The 18,614-nt window shown below is 41.3% G+C and overlaps 2 protein-coding genes across 2 annotated transcripts in view; both read left to right on the top strand.

Annotated features, from left to right (window-relative positions):
- Nucleotides 1-2,703: 2,703 nt before the first annotated feature.
- Pits (Protein interacting with Ttk69 and Sin3A) lies at nucleotides 2,704-14,921 on the top strand. Its single transcript, XM_064684532.1, has 4 exons — nucleotides 2,704-4,162; nucleotides 13,411-13,500; nucleotides 13,574-14,226; nucleotides 14,300-14,921. The coding sequence occupies exons 1-4, from the start codon at nucleotides 3,259-3,261 to the stop codon at nucleotides 14,438-14,440; spliced, it is 1,788 nt and encodes a 595-aa protein (XP_064540602.1). The 5' UTR covers nucleotides 2,704-3,258; the 3' UTR covers nucleotides 14,441-14,921.
- Nucleotides 14,922-18,434: 3,513 nt separating this feature from the next.
- Nucleotides 18,435-18,614, top strand: part of hwt (heavyweight) — a 78,774-nt gene continuing 78,594 nt past the window's right edge. Inside the window, exon 1 of the mRNA XM_064684572.1 lies at nucleotides 18,435-18,492. The gene's annotated coding sequence lies outside the window, so the exon portion shown is untranslated. The remainder of the gene's footprint in view (nucleotides 18,493-18,614) is intronic.

Here is an 18,614-nt window from a genome sequence, read left to right on the forward strand (position 1 = left end):
CGGTTTGAATTGTACTTATATATGTACATATGTATATGATTTAGACAATTTAAACATACATATGTATATGTATGTATATCTCTTCAACAAATATTTGAATTATTTTGTACTTTATTGTGATATTGTGAAATTCACCCGTAATACGGGTGAAAACCTGAAAGTTGATAATACCAGCTTATCATTATTAAATTGGTTGAATTTGCCGGAGCAGCTAGCCCTGCCTCCCAACTCCCCCGGCATACGAAATGCACCAGGCTGGGGTCTGGGGCCCAGTTCAGATTGTGTGTATCTGGTTTTTCCGCATGTTGCTTCCAGGAAGCCTCTCCGCAAACAATGTTGAATACACACAAAATAAAGGGCAATACGACAGGTTGTATCCATCGTGGAATTTGTCCCAGACCATGGTCGGAATATGGATCGATATGTATATGTATATGTTTGCGGCCGGGCCAACAGCCCAGGACAATTGGAGTACATGCACGCAGCAGCGGCAGGGGGCGTGGCATATTGAAAAATTACATACATATGCATGTACATACATATATAGATATATGTACATAAATGCACACACATATGTATGTACATACAAACGTACATGCGCAGTGGAGACGTTTCCTGGTCCCGAAATGGAACATACAGTTTACATCTTATGTAAATATCAACTCGTATGCCAGCTACATTATGTACATACATATGTATAACGTGCGTAACAGCGCTGTTGACTGTTAACAGCGTTGCAACGTTGCCAATCTTCAGGCTGCCGCTTAACAGCTGTTAAGTCAGCTGTTTTTACAATGGTATCGCGCTAAACAGCTGCTGTCGCTAATTAGTTTCATTTTTGCTTTTTTGTTTTTTTTTTTCTGCTGTTGCAACTGCCATGGAATAACTGCTCAAGAAGTGCGTAACGCGAACATCATGCAAACGTCATTGGGCCCGATATGTGCGAAGCAGATGCGTTAGCAACGAGCGCAACTGCAATCATTTTCAGGCGCTGCCCGCTGCATTTGCTGCGAGCGCCACTGACGTGACGTAGCAGCGACGCCGGCTGCGGCAGCGACGACGCGCCGTTACGTATTCAAGGTCTACATTTGTGTATCGATACACGAACGTTTGTATGTACATACAGATATGTATATGTGAATGTGCCACAATTTCGTGTGTATACGCCTGCCCATGTACATACTATATTTACATATGTATGTACACACACATACATATATATGCATGTAAGTATGTGTGTGTGCGCGCATAGTATACACACAAGCAACGCTAGTGTACTGGAGCAATGGTCGCTGTTCTCTTTTCAACCCCCAACACGAACGCGCCCCTTTTGCACGACGTATCCATGCCATGCCCCGTCGTCACAGCGTCAGCGCCTTGGCTTGCGTTTTGCTTTTGCTTATGACGTGCTCGCACGTACGCGACGCACAACTGTTGTGTGTGTGTGTATGTATCGCATCGTATACATGTATTTACATATATGTGCATGTGTTGCGGTACAGTGTTGGCACGCTATCGCTGACCGCAGAATCTATTGAATTGTCGCCTGCACAACATATTACTTATTCGATGTGGACAGTGGTTGCTAGTAAAGAGCTCGCACTGTACTAGTGAATGCTCATGTGTGTGTGTGTGTGTGTATATGCGCCAAAAGGCGCACGCATACATACAAGAGCGAGAGCGTGCGCGCATGAACTGAAAAATGTGTACAACAGCAAATGACAAGTAGCCCAATTGCCAATTGGCCAGTCCGTAACGAGTTAGAAAACTGTAAATAAATTGGTGTTTATAAGCTTTGATATTAATTTTAAAAGTATTGTAAATTGGTTGATATACAAAATAAATATAATTTAGATAGGAGAGAATGTTTTTGTTTTTATTTATTTTTAAAGACCCTATCTTGAGCTTGAGTATTCTATAAAAATCAATTGATAATGTGTAACAATATTAAATTAGATACGAATACTGAAGATCCAGTTAAGACTAGGTAACTGATATAATAGGTTACTTCAACTGCTAGGTTTTTCCTTCGATGATTTATGTCGTGATATTACCATTAATTTTAAATGTGTACTTTTGCATTAAATGGTAATTTTAGTTTATAACCACCAACTGTTTATTTTCTTCAAAATACAAACAACCCTGCTGCAGTGGCTAACTGCATGTCCCGTGCATGTTTGTTTGTGTGTGGAGTTGTGCGCATTTACCACTGGGTCGCCAGTGCTGCTGACTATTTGACGTGCCTGTTTTTTTTCTTTCTTCTTTTTGTTTGGTTTTGCTTTGCGCTGCTTTTGCTTTGCGCACCGCTCATTTTCATCATTCTGTAGCCGAACGTTGCCGCGTCAAGTTACGCTTACGCTAAATATTCTTCGGTATTGTTGCCCACACATATATATTTGGCGTCGGTCGTGTACGTGTCTCTGCTGTCGCTCTGCGTGTATGTGTGTATTGTGTGTCTGCTGTGCAGGCGACAGAGCATACGAAAAGCGTGCGTGTATGTATAATACATGCATACATACATATGCAGTTGTGCGTGTTTGTGTGCGTGCCTTGTCGTGCGCCGCAGCGCAATAGAAAAATAATAAGCAAAACAATATAACTAATTTTTTTTTGACAGTGTAAGCAATAAAAAAAACAAAAATTTTTTGGCCTGTGTGTGTGTATGCGCTGCTGCACGAAAATCAATAACAAAGCGCAAGACGCTAACACAACAGCAGATAAAAAAAGAGAAAAAAACAAAAAACAAGTTTCGCAGACGGACATGGCTATAGCCTGTCAGCTTGTCGCGCTGAACAAGAATATATATTCGTTGTGCTTTAAACAAATTTTTAAAAAATAAATTCATAATAATAAATAAAATGCCGCAGCAGCAGCAGGCAGAGCGCAATGATAAAAACGACAACAAATTGCCGGTACAACAAAAACAACGAGAAGCGGCGCAATTATTAAACAATAATCGATACATTTTATCGGCACGCAATTAATCAAAACGATTAACAGAACAAATTTCGTTTGTCTGTGTGTGCGTGCGTGCGTGTCTGTGTGCGCGCATTTGTTTGTGTTTTTTGTGCATGTGTGCGCGCAGCGACGCTGACGCCGCCAAAAAGTGGGTCGAGTTGCGCGCGTAAATTTGGGTCGCAGCAGCCAACGTCGCAGTCGCAGTTGCCGCCGCAGTCGCAGTGCATTCCATTCGACTTCCAGTTGAACTACTACTACAAACTCCACCCCCCCACACACACACCCCCCGCACCCATCGTCATGTCGCTGCAAACGAAACGGCAACATTGCTACCTTTGCGATCTGCCCCGCATGCCCTGGGCCATGATCAATGACTTCTCGGAGGCGGTTTGCCGCGGCTGCGTCAACTACGAGGGCGCCGACCGCATCGAAGTCGTGCTCGACGCCGCACGCCAACTGAAACGCTTGCATCCGAGCAGCAAGCGCGCCCACGAGAACGGCGAAGTGGTCGTCCTTCAGCAACAGCAGCAGAGCCTGCAGCAACAGCAGCAGCTGAGCGGGCCGCAGCATCGCGGCGCGCCAAGCACATCAGCAGCGGGCGGTCCGGGCCCGCTGTCGCTATCGCATCATCATGCGGTGGCGGCCGCTTATCAAATGCCTCGCATTGGACCACCGCCTCCGCCGCCGCCGCAGCAGCAGCAGCAGCAGAGCAGCGGCGTTATGGATTTTCCCGTTAAACTGGAATCGGCACCGGATGTGCGACCGGTGCGCATCTCCCATATGACGCCCCACCATATGCCGCCCACGGCAGGCCAGCGTGCCGGTCCCGGACCCGGTCCCGTTACACAGCAGCCACCTGGCGGCGGCGGCGGCGGCTCAGCGATGCTGCCCGCGCTCTCCGTTAATCTAAAACGTCCGCCTTCCGAGGATGTGGACATCGAAAGCGCACAGCAGCCGCACGGCCCACCCCATGTCGGCGTCGGCGTCAGCGTTGCCGAACTCGCCGCCGGCAGCAGCAGCGGCGTCGGCCCCTCGAGCGTCAAGCGCAGCGCCCTCGAAGATCCCAACGGCGTGCGGCCCCCATTGACCCGCGGCGAATCGCTGCCCGCGGTCAGCTACGTGCCCGAGCGGCAGCTTAACTTGCGGGACAAACAGCAGCCGGTGCGGGCGCCCAGCTTCGATGCGTCGACCTTCAAGGCGGCCGGTGAGTTGCAAATTTTACGTTGTTCATATCTTAAACAAGCACCGACTACGCAATACCCTGTATAGACAGTTGTCAAAAGAGTACAATTATGGTGCAATGGTACAATGTTGTTTTGTTGACCAATTGGTACCTTTTCAACAACTATTTAATAAGTGCCCTATTTAACAATCTTAAAGTTCATTCTGCTTTATTAGTGCCATGGTACATTATATCTATTGGTACATTATGTATATAGTTTAGTTAACCAATTGGTACTTTTTGTACAAATATTTAATAATCCCCCAAGCGATATGCAAATGTACCTGTTTTAATATCTTAAAGTACCTACTTCCCTATCGCTTGGAGAAAGAACACAAAGTATTCATTTTATTTAAAAGACATTCAAATCTGAAAATAAATATGTACCTATTTTATGTACCTATTTTACATATATATATATATATATAAGGTACTTTTTCAAGTCAAAAATGAACCATTTGATAGTTGATTTGTTGGTATAATCTTTCATCATTTTGGGCAACAAATTGTCTTTAATTAATGACCTGGTCTCTCACAGACTGTTGCTAAAATGGTACAAATGGGTCAACATTTGTACCTTTTGCATTCCACGGTACACTGGAACTATTTGACCGTTAGGTTTTAAAAAAGGAAATTAAACAATTCATTTTATAGACTATGGTTTCCAAAATATTGAAATATTGAATATGAAAATGTTTAATTTAAGATTATTATATTATAAACATCCAGTAAATAGTTCATATATGGTATACACACACTTTTCGCTTTAGAAGTTCATTCCCTGTAACTGTAACAGAGCTAACGGAGACTTTTACAGTAACAGAAACTCAGTCTTGAGTCTGTTAATGAACGAACCAGTTCGTGGTTACGTCTTTTTAGGTTTTATAAACTTTGTTTCATTTTTGAATATGAATTTAAATGTTAACATGAGAAAGAGAGAGAGTAGTCGAGAAGCTGTACAAATCAACAGACATCATTCATTAACAAAGTTTCACTCTTAAAATATGCATATTTAACTTTTTCTAATAAGCATTTGGCATATTTTTCTAAATTTGTTTCGGTTTATTCCAAATCTTGTGTTTTTTTTTTTTTTTTCATTTTCCATGTATTCCAGACACCAAAGCAAATGTAATACCGTTAGAAACTTCACATTATGTTAATTAACATACAGCTAAAATCTGATTTGTTTTATGTTAACATTTTTGAAAAGTTTCCAATGGGAACCGCAACATGCAAAAGGTTCAGTTCCGTGTACATACACATGACATGTGTAGGTGTGTATGTGCATGTGTATAAACATATGTGTGCGTGTGAGTGTATGCGCAGTTGGAAGATAAGAGTCGCTGCAAACTGGCACAAATCTCAAGCAGAGTGAACGAGCGTGATTGTCGCTTATCAGAGCAAAAGAGAGAGGGAGTGAGAAAGAGAGAGAGAGATGGAGTGGAGTGGGAGAGAGCACGCGTAAGGGAGTGGGGGGGGGGGGGGCACAGGAAGAGATAGTAGATAGGAAGACATGAGTTTTGCTATTGTCGCTTATCAGTCGAGCACCAACTATACTCTGATAAGCTGCAGCAACGGCGGCGGTGCTGGCAGCAGCGTCGCCAACAGCGATTAGATAACGGAACAGGCGGCCACATATTCTTATCACCAATGTGCTTATCGGGCAGAGCCGAAGTCGCTGAGCTGCTGCTGCTGCTGCTGCTGCTGGCGCTGCAGCGGTTGCTGCTGCTGCTGCTTCCGCTGCAGCTGCATTTGGTGGTTGCCTTGACGCAGCTTTTTGGAACGCGTGAGCTCTTCCAGGCTCTGGGCCACAACGAAAATGCGTGCGTGTGTGCGCGCGTGCATGTAAAAAGCACGCGCATATACATGTGCCCAACATGAAGCGTGGAAGGAGTCGAGCGCAGTGACAGGCCAAGCGGTAGATTGAAAAGGAGAGGGAGCGAGACAGCGCATTGTCGAAATTGCATTTATCTAAGCAATTTTTGTTGTCTTTTTTCGGGCGCACAGAACTGTCACGTACAGAAATACGCACGCACACATGCATGAGCGCGCACACCTACACATAGCCGCCTGCTGTGCAAGTCGCACGCATTTCGCAAAATGACTTGTACGACGGCGACGCAACCCTCGTTGACACGGCGGCACCTTTTGCTGCTGCCAACCCTTGCCATAAAAAGGCATTTGCTTGTCATGCGCAGAGCCAAAAAGCTGAAATACATAACACGCATTCACACTCACACACACACACACACACAAATATAGAGGCACACTCACGCACACAAGCCACGCGGCTACACGTAACCCGAAAGGACGGCCCGCGACCCGCAAAAAATGTAATAAAAACAGACGTGCAAAAAGTCAACGCCGCTGATGCTGCTGCTGCTGTTGGGCTAGCTGTAACTGTGTTTCTCTCTCGCTCTCCAAAGCTGCCGGTGCTGTTGCTGTAACTGTGCCTCTCTCGCTCTGCTATTGCTGGCTGGGTTAAACGGGTTTTGCTTTTACTGGGTTCTGCTTTTGTGGGATTTTTGTTGTTGTATTCTTTTCGTTTTATATTTATGCTTGTGTGTGTGCGCGCGCAAAACGTCATTAAACTTGTTTTGGTTTTTATTTCTTCTTCTTTGCTGTTTTACGCTATGCGATAACAAGTTGCACACACACACAGATACGCGCGCATACGCAGAACAGCAAACAGTGTAGATAAATTTTTAGTTAGTATACAGAATGGACTGCAACAGCAGCTTTAATTGTGCATATACATACATACATACGTATATGCATATATGTATATTCATGTGTATATAGATTTATGTATGTATGCGTATACATGCCTGAATACTCACCAAATAGAAATGAAAAACAAAATAATGAGAATTTTTCGCGCATGCCGATGCCGATGCCGTCATCTGCTGCTCCACAGTGGGCCCAAGTATGTTTTCATTGACGATCGATCGCTGCACTTGAACTGAATATTTAACTAACTTGCTGTAAAATGTAATTCAAATTGCGATGCAAACTGGAAGAAGCATAATTTGTTGAGTTATTGAGTTATTTAATAATCATTTTACGTTAATAATATTTTACGTTGCGCAAATCAAATTGGCATCAATGTGCGTAATTTGTTTGAATGCCTCCGTTGTTGTTGTTGTTCATACTGTTCTTTTACGCTTAACTCGGATGGGCCGTTTATTGCCTATTATGTGTATTTACGTTACGTTTGTGCTTTATATTTATGTATTTGTGTTTCATTACCAAAATCAAAATCTTCGCATGTGTGTGTTTGTATACTAAAAATATAACAAACGATTTGGTGTACATACACAATAACGCTGCATACACAATTTGTGTACATACATGCGTACATACATACATATGTAAGTATTCATCACAGCTTTAGCGTCTTTTACAACTAAACACATAATGCATACAAGCGTATACCTTCACATTTATGTTTGTGTGTATGTTAACACACACGAGCTCACCCAACGTGCGAGCCTGCTTCCAGCCCCATTCCCGCCTCACTGCCCGCCCACTTGTGCAACTCTTTCTCTCTCTCGCTCTCCTACTGTACGCCTTACTGTCTCGTCGTCTTCATTCAGCGCTCGTCGCATGCGTTTTTGTTACTGCAGTGCAGCTTGCACTGAGAGCAAACTTCACTATTGAGTGTAGTGTGACCATTCCAATGCGCGCGTTAGTCAGGAATTTTTCGCTCTCTCTATTTGTCTCTGTCTCTCTTTGCTGTCCTAGGCGTTAATTAGGCACGCTCTTCTATTAATCAGAAGCGACCTCACCAGCAGCATCTCATCATCAGCATGCAGTGTAGCGCTTTTACCGTTAACACGTGAACAGCGGCAAGCAGAGATACTGCAATGAGAGCCCATGCATGTGTTTGCGTGTCGCTGTGTGTCTGTGTGTGTATGAACCTAGGCAACGTCGCTGCTGATTAGATGCATCAGGGCACAGTGTGACCAACCAGTACAAACGAAGGCAATACGTGTGAATGAAAGCGACAATGGTTTTGGTTGCATAAATTGAAATGTTTTTTTTTTTATTATTATTATTTTTGGCCAGGCACTTGCCCTAACGATAAGCGACAATAAAACGCATATCATGCGGTTGACATATGTATCTTATCTTACCTTATATTCTATCAGCCAAGTATGCCTTATCACTGAAAGTGGAAGCGATAAGCAGGTAACTGCTCGATAAGCGACACTGTACAGTGGTTGTGAAACTATTTTTGTAACATATTCATTATATATGCATTGAGACGATTGAATGTTATCAATAAAGCGGTGTTGGTTTTTTGATAATTAAGATTAAATATTGTATTATCAATGATATATCGATTCCCCGGGTCACCCAATCATGCATATATGTATATGTGTATACATATGTGAATCGGATGCGATAAATAATATAAGAAGCCCCCCGTTTTGGGGCAGGAGCTTTTATTTGTATACCTTATTTATGAAAGTATTTAAAACTTTTTAATTTCAAGCAGAGCTTAATTTATGTGGTTAATATCGAATAGAATTGTCAATACAAAGCACAGCATTATCAAATTTCAAAACTATAATTATTTATATAAAATATACATTTAAATTTGAAATATACAAACATTTAAACACATTTTAAAACAATCAAAAACCAATATATTAAAATAAACTAATCCAATGTTCAAAAAAACCAAAAAATACTCAACTTTTCGCGAAATGTAATGAAAAAAAGGAAAGAAAAAATAGAACTGGAAGCTTCTTGAAATACACAGAGACACAACCGCATAATTTGTTGATTGTTTACTTATTCATTTTCAAATAAAATAATCAACACTGACCTCATGTTAGCCTAGATTAAAATTTAGTTTAACACTTAATAAAAAAAGGATCATTTGTTAACCAGAAAATGAAGGTTAACCCACATAAATAACCAATTTACGGTACACTTCTACCAAATGCAACATAAACATGCCTCGCAACTGTCAGTGTCACATTAACATATGTTAATGTCACAATAACATGAATGTAGGCAAATTCATTTTGTTGCATTATTGCTTGATGCAATGCGAGTTTTCAAGCGTTTCTTTTATGATTTCCGAGCAGCTCTTTTCTCTCTCTCTCTCTCTCTCCCTCTCTCTCTCTCTCTTCAAATGCTCGGTAGATAAGCTGTGCGTGAGTAAAGTACTTAAGCCGCTGCCCAAATAGCGACTGGCGATAAGTGCTTTGCCTTTGATATTTTTACAGTCAGATTCGTTGAGACGCTGCTCTATTTAAAGCGACGTCATTTTCTGTATTCCTATATATGCCGCATTCCTACGATATTGGTCGGGCAGTGTGCTATATATATATTTGTACATATTTGTACACACATATATCATTTACATACATGAGAGTATTAATTTATTTTCTGTATTTGCAAGGCTCCACTTTCGTTTGCCTTTGGCTGGTTTGTGCACACAGCTGTTTTACGTATCTTATCGTGAGAGGTGCCTCATTGAGGCAACTATCTTATCGCCATGGCCAACTATGACTGATAGCGAAAGGTTTATGTATGTATGTATATGTATATGGATGGGGTATACTTCTAGATGGAGGCAGATCACACGATTTAAGTGCTGCCTCGCTCTGGCGTTATCTCCTGTTTATTTTTGATTATGAGTTGTATATTGGGGTTTTTTTTTCTTTCTTTTCCTTTGCGATATGTGGGCTGTTATTATCAACGGAAATCAATTAAGAGATCCGTATAGCTGAGAGGTACACACTGGCAATAAATTAGAAATTACGAATTACGCGCAACTGTTTTGTTTCGTAAACAATTCTTAAACAATTCTAAAAATTGTTCTAGATCTAAACACATATCTATAAATGTATTTATAAATTCATGCAGTCGCTGCCCACCCCCTTTTGGGGTGTGGCCCCCTTTCATTCATATCAAACAGGCAAATAGTTCGACAAAATGGTGCCTTTTTGTTTATTTCTTTCTTCTAAGTATTTGCATTGGACTCGAGAAATGATTCATGTTTTCGCTGTAGTGTGTGCAAACAATGTGCCAAAAGGAGGAAAAAATTAGAATAGAATTGAAATAAAATCAATTGAAGCTAAAAATAGATTGGCCCAAAGAGCGCGCTCCAAACAGATTCGTGTGCTGCATTCACATTGAAATTGATTATCAATAATAATATTAATAATACAATATCAAAGCAACTCTTAACAATTTATTGATAAATACTGAATTAATTTTTTTGGCTTTTCTGTATAAATTGTGAAATTGCAAATAAATTGGTTGACATCCACTGTGCACATGGCGCCTGCATGCAGTTCGTTCCCTTGCTCTCTCGCTCTCTCTGCCGCTCTTTTTGAATGGCCCCGGCAGCTGCGCTGCTGCGAAGCCAACGCTGACTGCGCGGCTACTCTTGTATTTATTGTCGTAGCTGCTGTCATTTTTTTTTTTGCTTTTGTTATTATTATTTTTACACATTGGCGTGCAAAATATAAACAAATGCTATAAATAAACAAATTTCATTTATGGTGAGGCCACACACAGCACGCTCGACGCTGACGTCGACGGCGACGGCGACGCCAACGCACCAAATTGCGATTGCCTGAGCGCGTTTTTTGACTTGCCAATTTAACAACGTGCTGCAGGAACAGGCAACAGCAACAACAATAACAACAACACAGCAACAGTTTCCAATAAATAAACATAACAGCACTCCCGGGGCAGACGGCAGCATTTGGTATGCAGCCCACTGTGCGGCCGCTGACAGCGTCGTCGACATTTGAGCAATGTGCGCGGCCCCGCTAAGCATACAAATTAAAGCCCAGCTCAGTTCAGCGTGCCTCTGGTTTTTTTTTTCGATTTTTAGCTTTTCAATATCATCATCAGGCGTAGTAGCAGCAACAGCAGCAGCAAAAGTAAATTGTGGCTACGCGTGCGCGTGCGTTGAATGTGTTGAAACCTATTAAAAAGTTAACAGACCAAGAGTTAACAGAGCAGCGGGACAGAGACGCGACCTGTAAAGACTGGCATCGGAATTGCGCATGTCATGTACATGCAGAAATACACATACATATGTATATACATATAAATGTATATTTAATATATAATATACACATACATATAATTCATACGTATATTATGTGTGTATGTATGTTAATTGGCGTGACCGCCGCTCGGCAAGTCACGCGGCAACCGTGCCGGCTGCGTTACGAAAAAAAAAACCAAAGCAAACAGTCAAAACAAAACTTCAAATATGCTTGCGCATGTGTGTGTGCCCATACCTGGTATACATACATAACGTCTCAGCGTGGCGTCTCGTTACATGCTTGCAGAAAACGAAAAGGAAGAAACGAAAAGTAAAGAGCAAAAAGTAAAACAACAAAAGCTAAAATAGAAACCGGTCCTGTCAATTGCATTCTGCACGTTCGCTTGGCTTGGCCGCTCTCACGTTGCTCTGCATGCGTTGCTGCCTTGTGACGTATGCGCAACAGCAGCAACAAAAACTTGTTTCGTTTCTGTTCGTGTCGTTTGTTATTTCGCTGCCGCTGCCTCTGTTTCTGGCACTTTGCCAACTGACGTTGTTTTTTGACGTAGCGTTTGCAAAAAACCAGCTGGTTGAAGATTCTTTTGTTGTTGTTGTTGTTGCTGCTGCTGCTGTTGCTGTTGTTGTTCGCTTAGCTGCGGCACAGTGGGGCCACCAACCTGCACAGTGTGCTGTGACGTCACGTTGCCGCTGCTGGTGAATGAAAACGTTGTCGTTGCCCGTTGCCCGTTGCTGTTGCCAACGCACATAAAGACACACACACGCACACTCAATATATATAAATACATACATATATATTTCACATACATATATATGTACAGCAGTGTGTCTGTGTGCGTGCACATGAACTGTGAAATGTTCGTGCCAAGTTCTAAATTTACAAACATTGCGCTGCAAAAAAATAAAGAACAACATAAACAGCAACGTCTTGCAATGAAAATGATTTCATTTAGTCTTTTTAATTTATTTATTTGTTTTTTGATTCATTCGAATTATAAAATCGAAAGCAGCCTTCATTAAGTAAATACTGTAAATACACAAACACACATCACGCATCTATGCATACATATATGTACATATATGTATGCATAGATGCGTGATGTGTGTTTGTGTATTTGCATCTTGATTTGGCATTTTGTGCAACATTTTATGTACAGTAAAATATCAGTAAAGGGAAAAATGCGTTTGATTTGCAACGAAATTAACTCTGTTTTTTTATTATGTATATGAAGAAAAAGGAACTAATATTGCCTTATTAAATATATACTAAAACTTACCATTCGATTCCATTCATTCTCTTTGCTCTTTCATTCAAATGCACAGCTCTCATTTTAAAATCAGTGTTGCACAATGCCCAAAAAGTTTTTAAAAGCTCATTAACATGCCTCATCCAACTAAAGAGCGATGATATTGGACTTAGTTTTTTTTCTTACTAGATTTATTAAATGCACTTTTCAACACTACGCCTGCATAACTGTAAAAACAATAATAAAACTAAACAAAGCATAAACTAGCATATTTAAACTTTGAGAATCAAAACTCTCGCGCTCTTGGCAACATTGATAGGAAAGTGGGAGTTAAATAATTGCGTTTTTCAACACTAAATCTGTATAAAGCGCACAGAAGCTACTAGCGATCCATTTTGTCCTGTACCTCTATAAAGAGATTATAAGCTAAAAGCTAAAGTTCTTTCTCTCGAGAATTTAAGTTATATTCCTCTTCATCTCAGTTAGATTAAAGTTCCCCGATTACTAGCATTAAAGCTCATTCTCTCTGTCTCTCTGCGTATAGTTAAAGCTCTCTCACTCTCTCTCTCTCTCTCTCTCTCTCTCTCTCTCTCTCACTCACTCTCTCGATCTCTCTCACTCACTCTCTGGCACTTTCTCACTCACTCTCTCGCCCTCGCTCTCTCTCTCTCTCGCTCTCTCTCTCTCGCTCTCTCTCTCTCGCTCTCTCTCTCTCGCTCTCTCTCACTTTCTCTCTCGCTCTCACACACTGTCTCTCCCATACACTCTCTCTCACATATACTCTCTCTCGCATATACTCTCTCACAAACACTCTCTCTTTCTCTCTCTCTCGCTCTCTCCCTCACTCTCTCTTTCTATCTCTCTCTCTCTCACACCCTCTCTCTCTCTTTCTCTCTAAAATAACATTAAATCTAATCCATTTTCCAATTCTTTTTACATTACAGAACACTTGTCCCCAGCCAGTCGACGCAATGGATCCAGCCCGCCATCGGGGCCGTTGCCCCCGCGCAGTGTCCACTCGCCCAACAGCTCGGGTAAATGAGTTAACTGTAAAGCTTTGAGGTTAAATTGAAACTAACTCCGTCTCCCTCTCTCTTTCCTTTATAGGCTCTTCATCGGGTCGACGCTCTTCGGGCTCTCGCCATGTTTCCAGCACAACCGTCACAAGCAGCGAGGTTGGCGGCTCGAATTCCGTTCAAGCGGGCGCCGTTGCGGCTGGCCTAGGCCCGGGCAGTGGCGCTGGCGGCGGCGGCGGCTCAATGGGCGGGCCGGGCGGTGCCAGCAATTCGCAGCTGAGCAGCTGCAGCAGTGTTGGCGGCAGCTCTGCATCTGGCAATGGCAACGCGGGACCCTCCTCGCTGCCGCCCAATCCGAATGCGGTGGCGGGCGATGGCAGCGCAGCTGGCGGCAGCAATGGCGGCTCCATCGGACCGAGCGGCAGCAATGGCAGCGGCTCAGTCAACGCCGGGCCGGGCAGCAGCGGCAGCCAAGGTGCGCCTGGCATGGGCAGCAGTAACAGCAGCAGCAGCGGCGGCGGCGGGGGCGGGGGCGGCGGCACAGGTGGCCTTGGCGGTGCGCCTGGCAGCAGTGCGGCGCCCAATTCGGCAGCGGCGGCCGCAGCGGCTGCGGCACAAAATGCCACACTTAAGTGCACATTGTGCCAGGAGCGTCTGGAGGACACACACTTTGTCCAGTGCCCATCGGTGAACATTCACAAGTTCTGTTTTCCCTGCAGTCGCGAGAGCATCAAGCGTCAAAATGTAAGTCAAGAGCGAGAGAGAGTGCAAAGTTTCGACTGTTACTAATGCTATCTCTTTCCATCTTTTCTTGCAGGGTCTGGGCAATGAGGTGTATTGTCCCAGTGGTGAGCGCTGTCCGCTGGCCAATTCCACCATACCGTGGGCATTCATGCAAGGTGAAATCACAACCATATTGGGCGAGGAGGTGAAGGTGAAGAAGGAGCGCGAGTCTTAATGTCCATTTTATTGTAAAAAGCTGCGTAGAGCTTTGGAGCACTTTTGAGCCAGACAGCCAGCGGTAGATGGAGAGATGCGTTAGATCGAGGGAGTGTGGTGAAGAGAGGGAGTGTGCGTGTGCGTGTGCGTGTGTATGTATGTGTATGGCTTGGCGATCACAGGCTGCAGCACGCGCTCGCTCGCTCTCTCTCCGACTCTGTCTCGCTCGCACTCTAGCAACTATGTATTTGTCTGTCTCTGACAGTCGCGTCAATTTTGTATTGAGCGAGCGTTGGCAAACAATTTTTTTTTCTGTGTCAGCCGCGACGCCGGCGTCGCCGGCAGCACCTGCAACTGGCTGGCGCTCTGTCCATGACGACCAACAACAACAACAACAGCAACAACATTTGTAGGCATAAGCAACAAACGAAACAAAAACAAATGCAATTTGTTTCACACAAAAGAAAAAAAGAAAAAAAAAAAAAACGAAAAACAACAAATTTGTAACTTTAAAGCAAACAAGAGAAAACACCAAAAGCTCGCAACGGATGCCGCAAAAGAGCAAGAAAACGAAGAAGCAAAAATACGTTTTGATAAAGAGCGAGAAATCAGAAGAGAAAATTATTTTAAGCATAATTTGTAGCATACTTTTGCGAGCGACGAGTGAAGAGTTTTTTTTTTTTTTTAATTTTAGCCAAGTGAAAAAAATGAACAGATTAGAAAAGCGGAAGAATACACACAGCATACAAAATTAAAGAAAATAATAAATAATATATATATATATATATATGTATGTAATTGAGAGTAAAGTGAATTAAGTCTAATACAACAAATACTAAATCATAATGAAAACGATGAACGTACGTAATATATATCTGAATGCATATGCAAATATATATACATATACATATATATATATATATGTGTCGACTTATATAAATACAAATTTTTTTTTTGATACACCTAAATTACAAATTAAGCTGATTTTTGTTGTTAACGCATGCAAATTATTTAAAAAAAAAAGAAAAAAAAGAAAGAAAAACGGAAAACGGAAAACATTTCTTAAGCCTGTTTAGTTTTTTACTAATGCATTAATTTATTTTCTTTTAATTTTTTTTTTTACTCCTTTTAAACTTTTTATTCTATGCGTTAAACACACACACACACACATACACATATGTCATAATTTTTTTTTTATTATTGTAATTTTACTTAATTTAAAACCAGTTTTTATGCTAAAGATTGTACATATAATCGGAATACTAAATATATATATATATATATATACATACATACATACATACATACGTACATACATACATATATGTGTATACATATATACATGTGCATATATATGTGTATGCAAAATAAATAGAAATATATTTGATGTTGAACACGACGCAGAAGAAGAACAAGAAGATGATGAAGAAGAAGGAGAAGAGCACAAAATTGGTAACACTCAATTGGCTAATACGTAAATACAAAACGTAAATTTTTAAAAAACGATTTTTAACTGGAACAAGAAAAGAGAAAAATTGCAACTAATATAGTAATGTGGGGTGGGGCGCGGGGGCGGGGCGCGGGGGGGTCAAAGGGCTGCAGCATTTAGAACGTAATTTAAATACTGTTGCAATAAGCAGCAGAACAAAAACAAAGAAGAAGATCAAAGTAAACGGCATTTGTGAGCGCAACAAAATATGCGCGCGGTTGCCAAATTTAAGGGCGCCGAAAAACGGCAACAGCGCAAAACGAATTTGTTTGTTTTAAAAAAAAAAAAAAAAATTTGCCGCAAACTTTGGCGCACAGCTAAAATTGTAAAAAATTCACAAGAATTTTTTTAAGCGATTTTTTGTCAACCACGAAGAAGAAGAAGAGAACAAAAGTGGCCACTTCGAACACTGGACCAACACTGTGTTGAAAAACGCAACACATGCAGCATCAAGCAAATTTTAAGGTGCCACAAAAAAAAAAAAAAATTCACACATTTTGTAGAATCAAAAGCCGAAAGAGCATACAAAAACAGTTGCCACACAAAATCTTCAAGTTTGAGGTTAGGTGTGTGCTGTAGAATTTTTTGCAGTTGCAAGCGATTTTCACTAGATTAACGTTAAACACACATCAAATACGAGCTAAATGACATCAAAAGAGAAATAAAAAATTCAAATAAATATATTAAATCAGTCAAGCTATATACATTACAATTTATATATAGACTATATGCATAGCTGTAATCAAAGCAGGCGCTGTTCCAGTTCCATGTTCCAGCCCGAACCCGTTCCAACCACTTAAACGGACTGTCTCCTGTCTTGTCTGTATTTTTATTTTTTACTTTTCAATTATTATTTTCTTGGCTTTAGCTTTTGTTTAACAACTTCGTAAACACTTTTTGTGATAAAACGCCAAGCAACAAAAAAACAAAACAAAAAAACTAAAACAAAACGAACTCTTCTCAAAACTATATGGCAACCCTGCAAACTGGGTACATTTTTGGTATCAATCAGCGCACAGTGGGGCAACTCTATGGCAGTTGCAGAACTCACAGTGGAGAAATTTGTAATTTGTAAAACTGAGCAATAGGCCAATGTTTTAGTAATCGTAAGTTAAAGAGAAAGCGAGCGAGAGAGAGAGAGAAAGAGAGCAGTCGAAAAGCAGCTAGAGCGAGAAAGAGCGCAAGTAACTGTAACTTAAAGAAATTTCCTTTGTAAAAGTTGATGTGCGTGTGTGTTTGTGTGTAAAACGTAGTGATACAGTTATCAGATATAATGTCAAGCTATCTAAGCAGAAGAACAAACAAAAAACAAAAACAAAAAAGAAAAAAGAAAAAAACAACAAAAAAAAACAACCGTATAAAGGCATTTCTTGTGTGTGTATGTTCGATGTCAACTAAATGTTTAAACTAACAGATCAAGATCAAATAATATATATATATACATATATATGTGTGTGTATAGGTGTGGCAATGGCAAACTTTTCAAGCAACCCAATCGATATATCGATTAACGATAACCATCACGAATAGCGCGTATATACAAAGTATATCGATAATATTTCAAGCTGTTTTATGCCACACTTTAAGAGCTAGGGCAAAGGTTGAGTATAGAGGAATAAAGATAAAGATAAAGTTACCGATAACGATTACGATAGATCTGATGAATATGGCAGCCAACTGGCAAACCAATTAAAAATACTATATAAAAAAGTGAAGAAAACTTAAATATAAAATAGAAATTGAAGTTTTAATATGGGCGGCGATTTTTGAATGAAATTGTGTTTACCATTACAATAAACACTTGGTATTGAGTAGAACAGTTGTTTTCCCAGCTCAGTGTAGCATAAAAACAAAATTGAATAAGAAATTACTGGAATTTAAATAAAAACATTCTCAATTTTCACATCAAATTGCATAGATTAATAATTTAAGGCTCTCCACTGTGCTGAATGGCGGCTGCTTCGAACATTCCAGCAACTGATTACGGTACATTCCATATTTACCGAAATGTCCCAGCAGGTTGCGGCTGCGTTACCACAAATACCAGGCTGGCGCCATCTGGCGCTCATTTACGCTGTTGCCGCCGGTTAACAACAGGGGGCAATTGTGTGCGGTTAACAAATGCCGCTTGGAATATCCCAAAAATGTCCCGTTTGTGTTCCCACAACACTCGATATTTTGGCAGCAGAGCAGCAGCATAGCTATCGATAATAAATGTATAAATAAGAAGTAAAAGCTATGCAAAAGGCAAACTGCAAAGTTAATAAAAGAGAACAATAAATTTGGCTAATTAAGTTAAAGTTTTTCCGGACGGCTGCAAGTGTAAATTAGTTGCCCGGCTTAGAAAGCAGCCTCAATGTTTACATTTTGCAAAGAGAGCAAGTGACAGAGAGAGAGAGAGAGCGCGCGAGAGCCTGGCAGCGCGAGTAACGGAATGCGGCGCTGCCGCTGCCGTGTCAGTGTTGAGCATTGCTCGTTGTGGCTGCTTTATTTGTGCGTGCGCGTTGCCAATAAACGGGCAGAGGCCTCTGCTCCTGGCCAAAAAGGCGCAGCGAAATTCGTTGTTTGTGATAAAATAAAATGTAAATTGACAAAGACTTCCGTTTCCGTTGACTGTGTGTGTGTGTTTGTTAACATGCCTAAAAGTAGACAACGAAAAGTGTTTAATAATATTAAAACATATTTTCCTCAATGTATCAATTGA

Source organism: Drosophila montana, unplaced genomic scaffold, assembly GCF_035044405.1.
Source record: "Drosophila montana isolate Dmon_TW-CO22-7 unplaced genomic scaffold, ASM3504440v1 contig_2781_1, whole genome shotgun sequence".
In the NCBI taxonomy this organism is placed as follows: Eukaryota; Metazoa; Arthropoda; class Insecta; order Diptera; family Drosophilidae; genus Drosophila; species Drosophila montana.

Bases quoted from the DNA above. Each gene is read 5' to 3' on its own strand.
- Pits (XM_064684532.1), top strand. From the start codon at position 3,259: ATGTCGCTGCAAACGAAACGGCAACATTGCTACCTTTGCGATCTGCCC. The intron at 4,163-13,410 runs GTGAGTTGCAAA...TTTACATTACAG, and splicing joins GTCGACCTTCAAGGCGGCCG to AACACTTGTCCCCAGCCAGT. The intron at 14,227-14,299 runs GTAAGTCAAGAG...CTTTTCTTGCAG, and splicing joins AGAGCATCAAGCGTCAAAAT to GGTCTGGGCAATGAGGTGTA.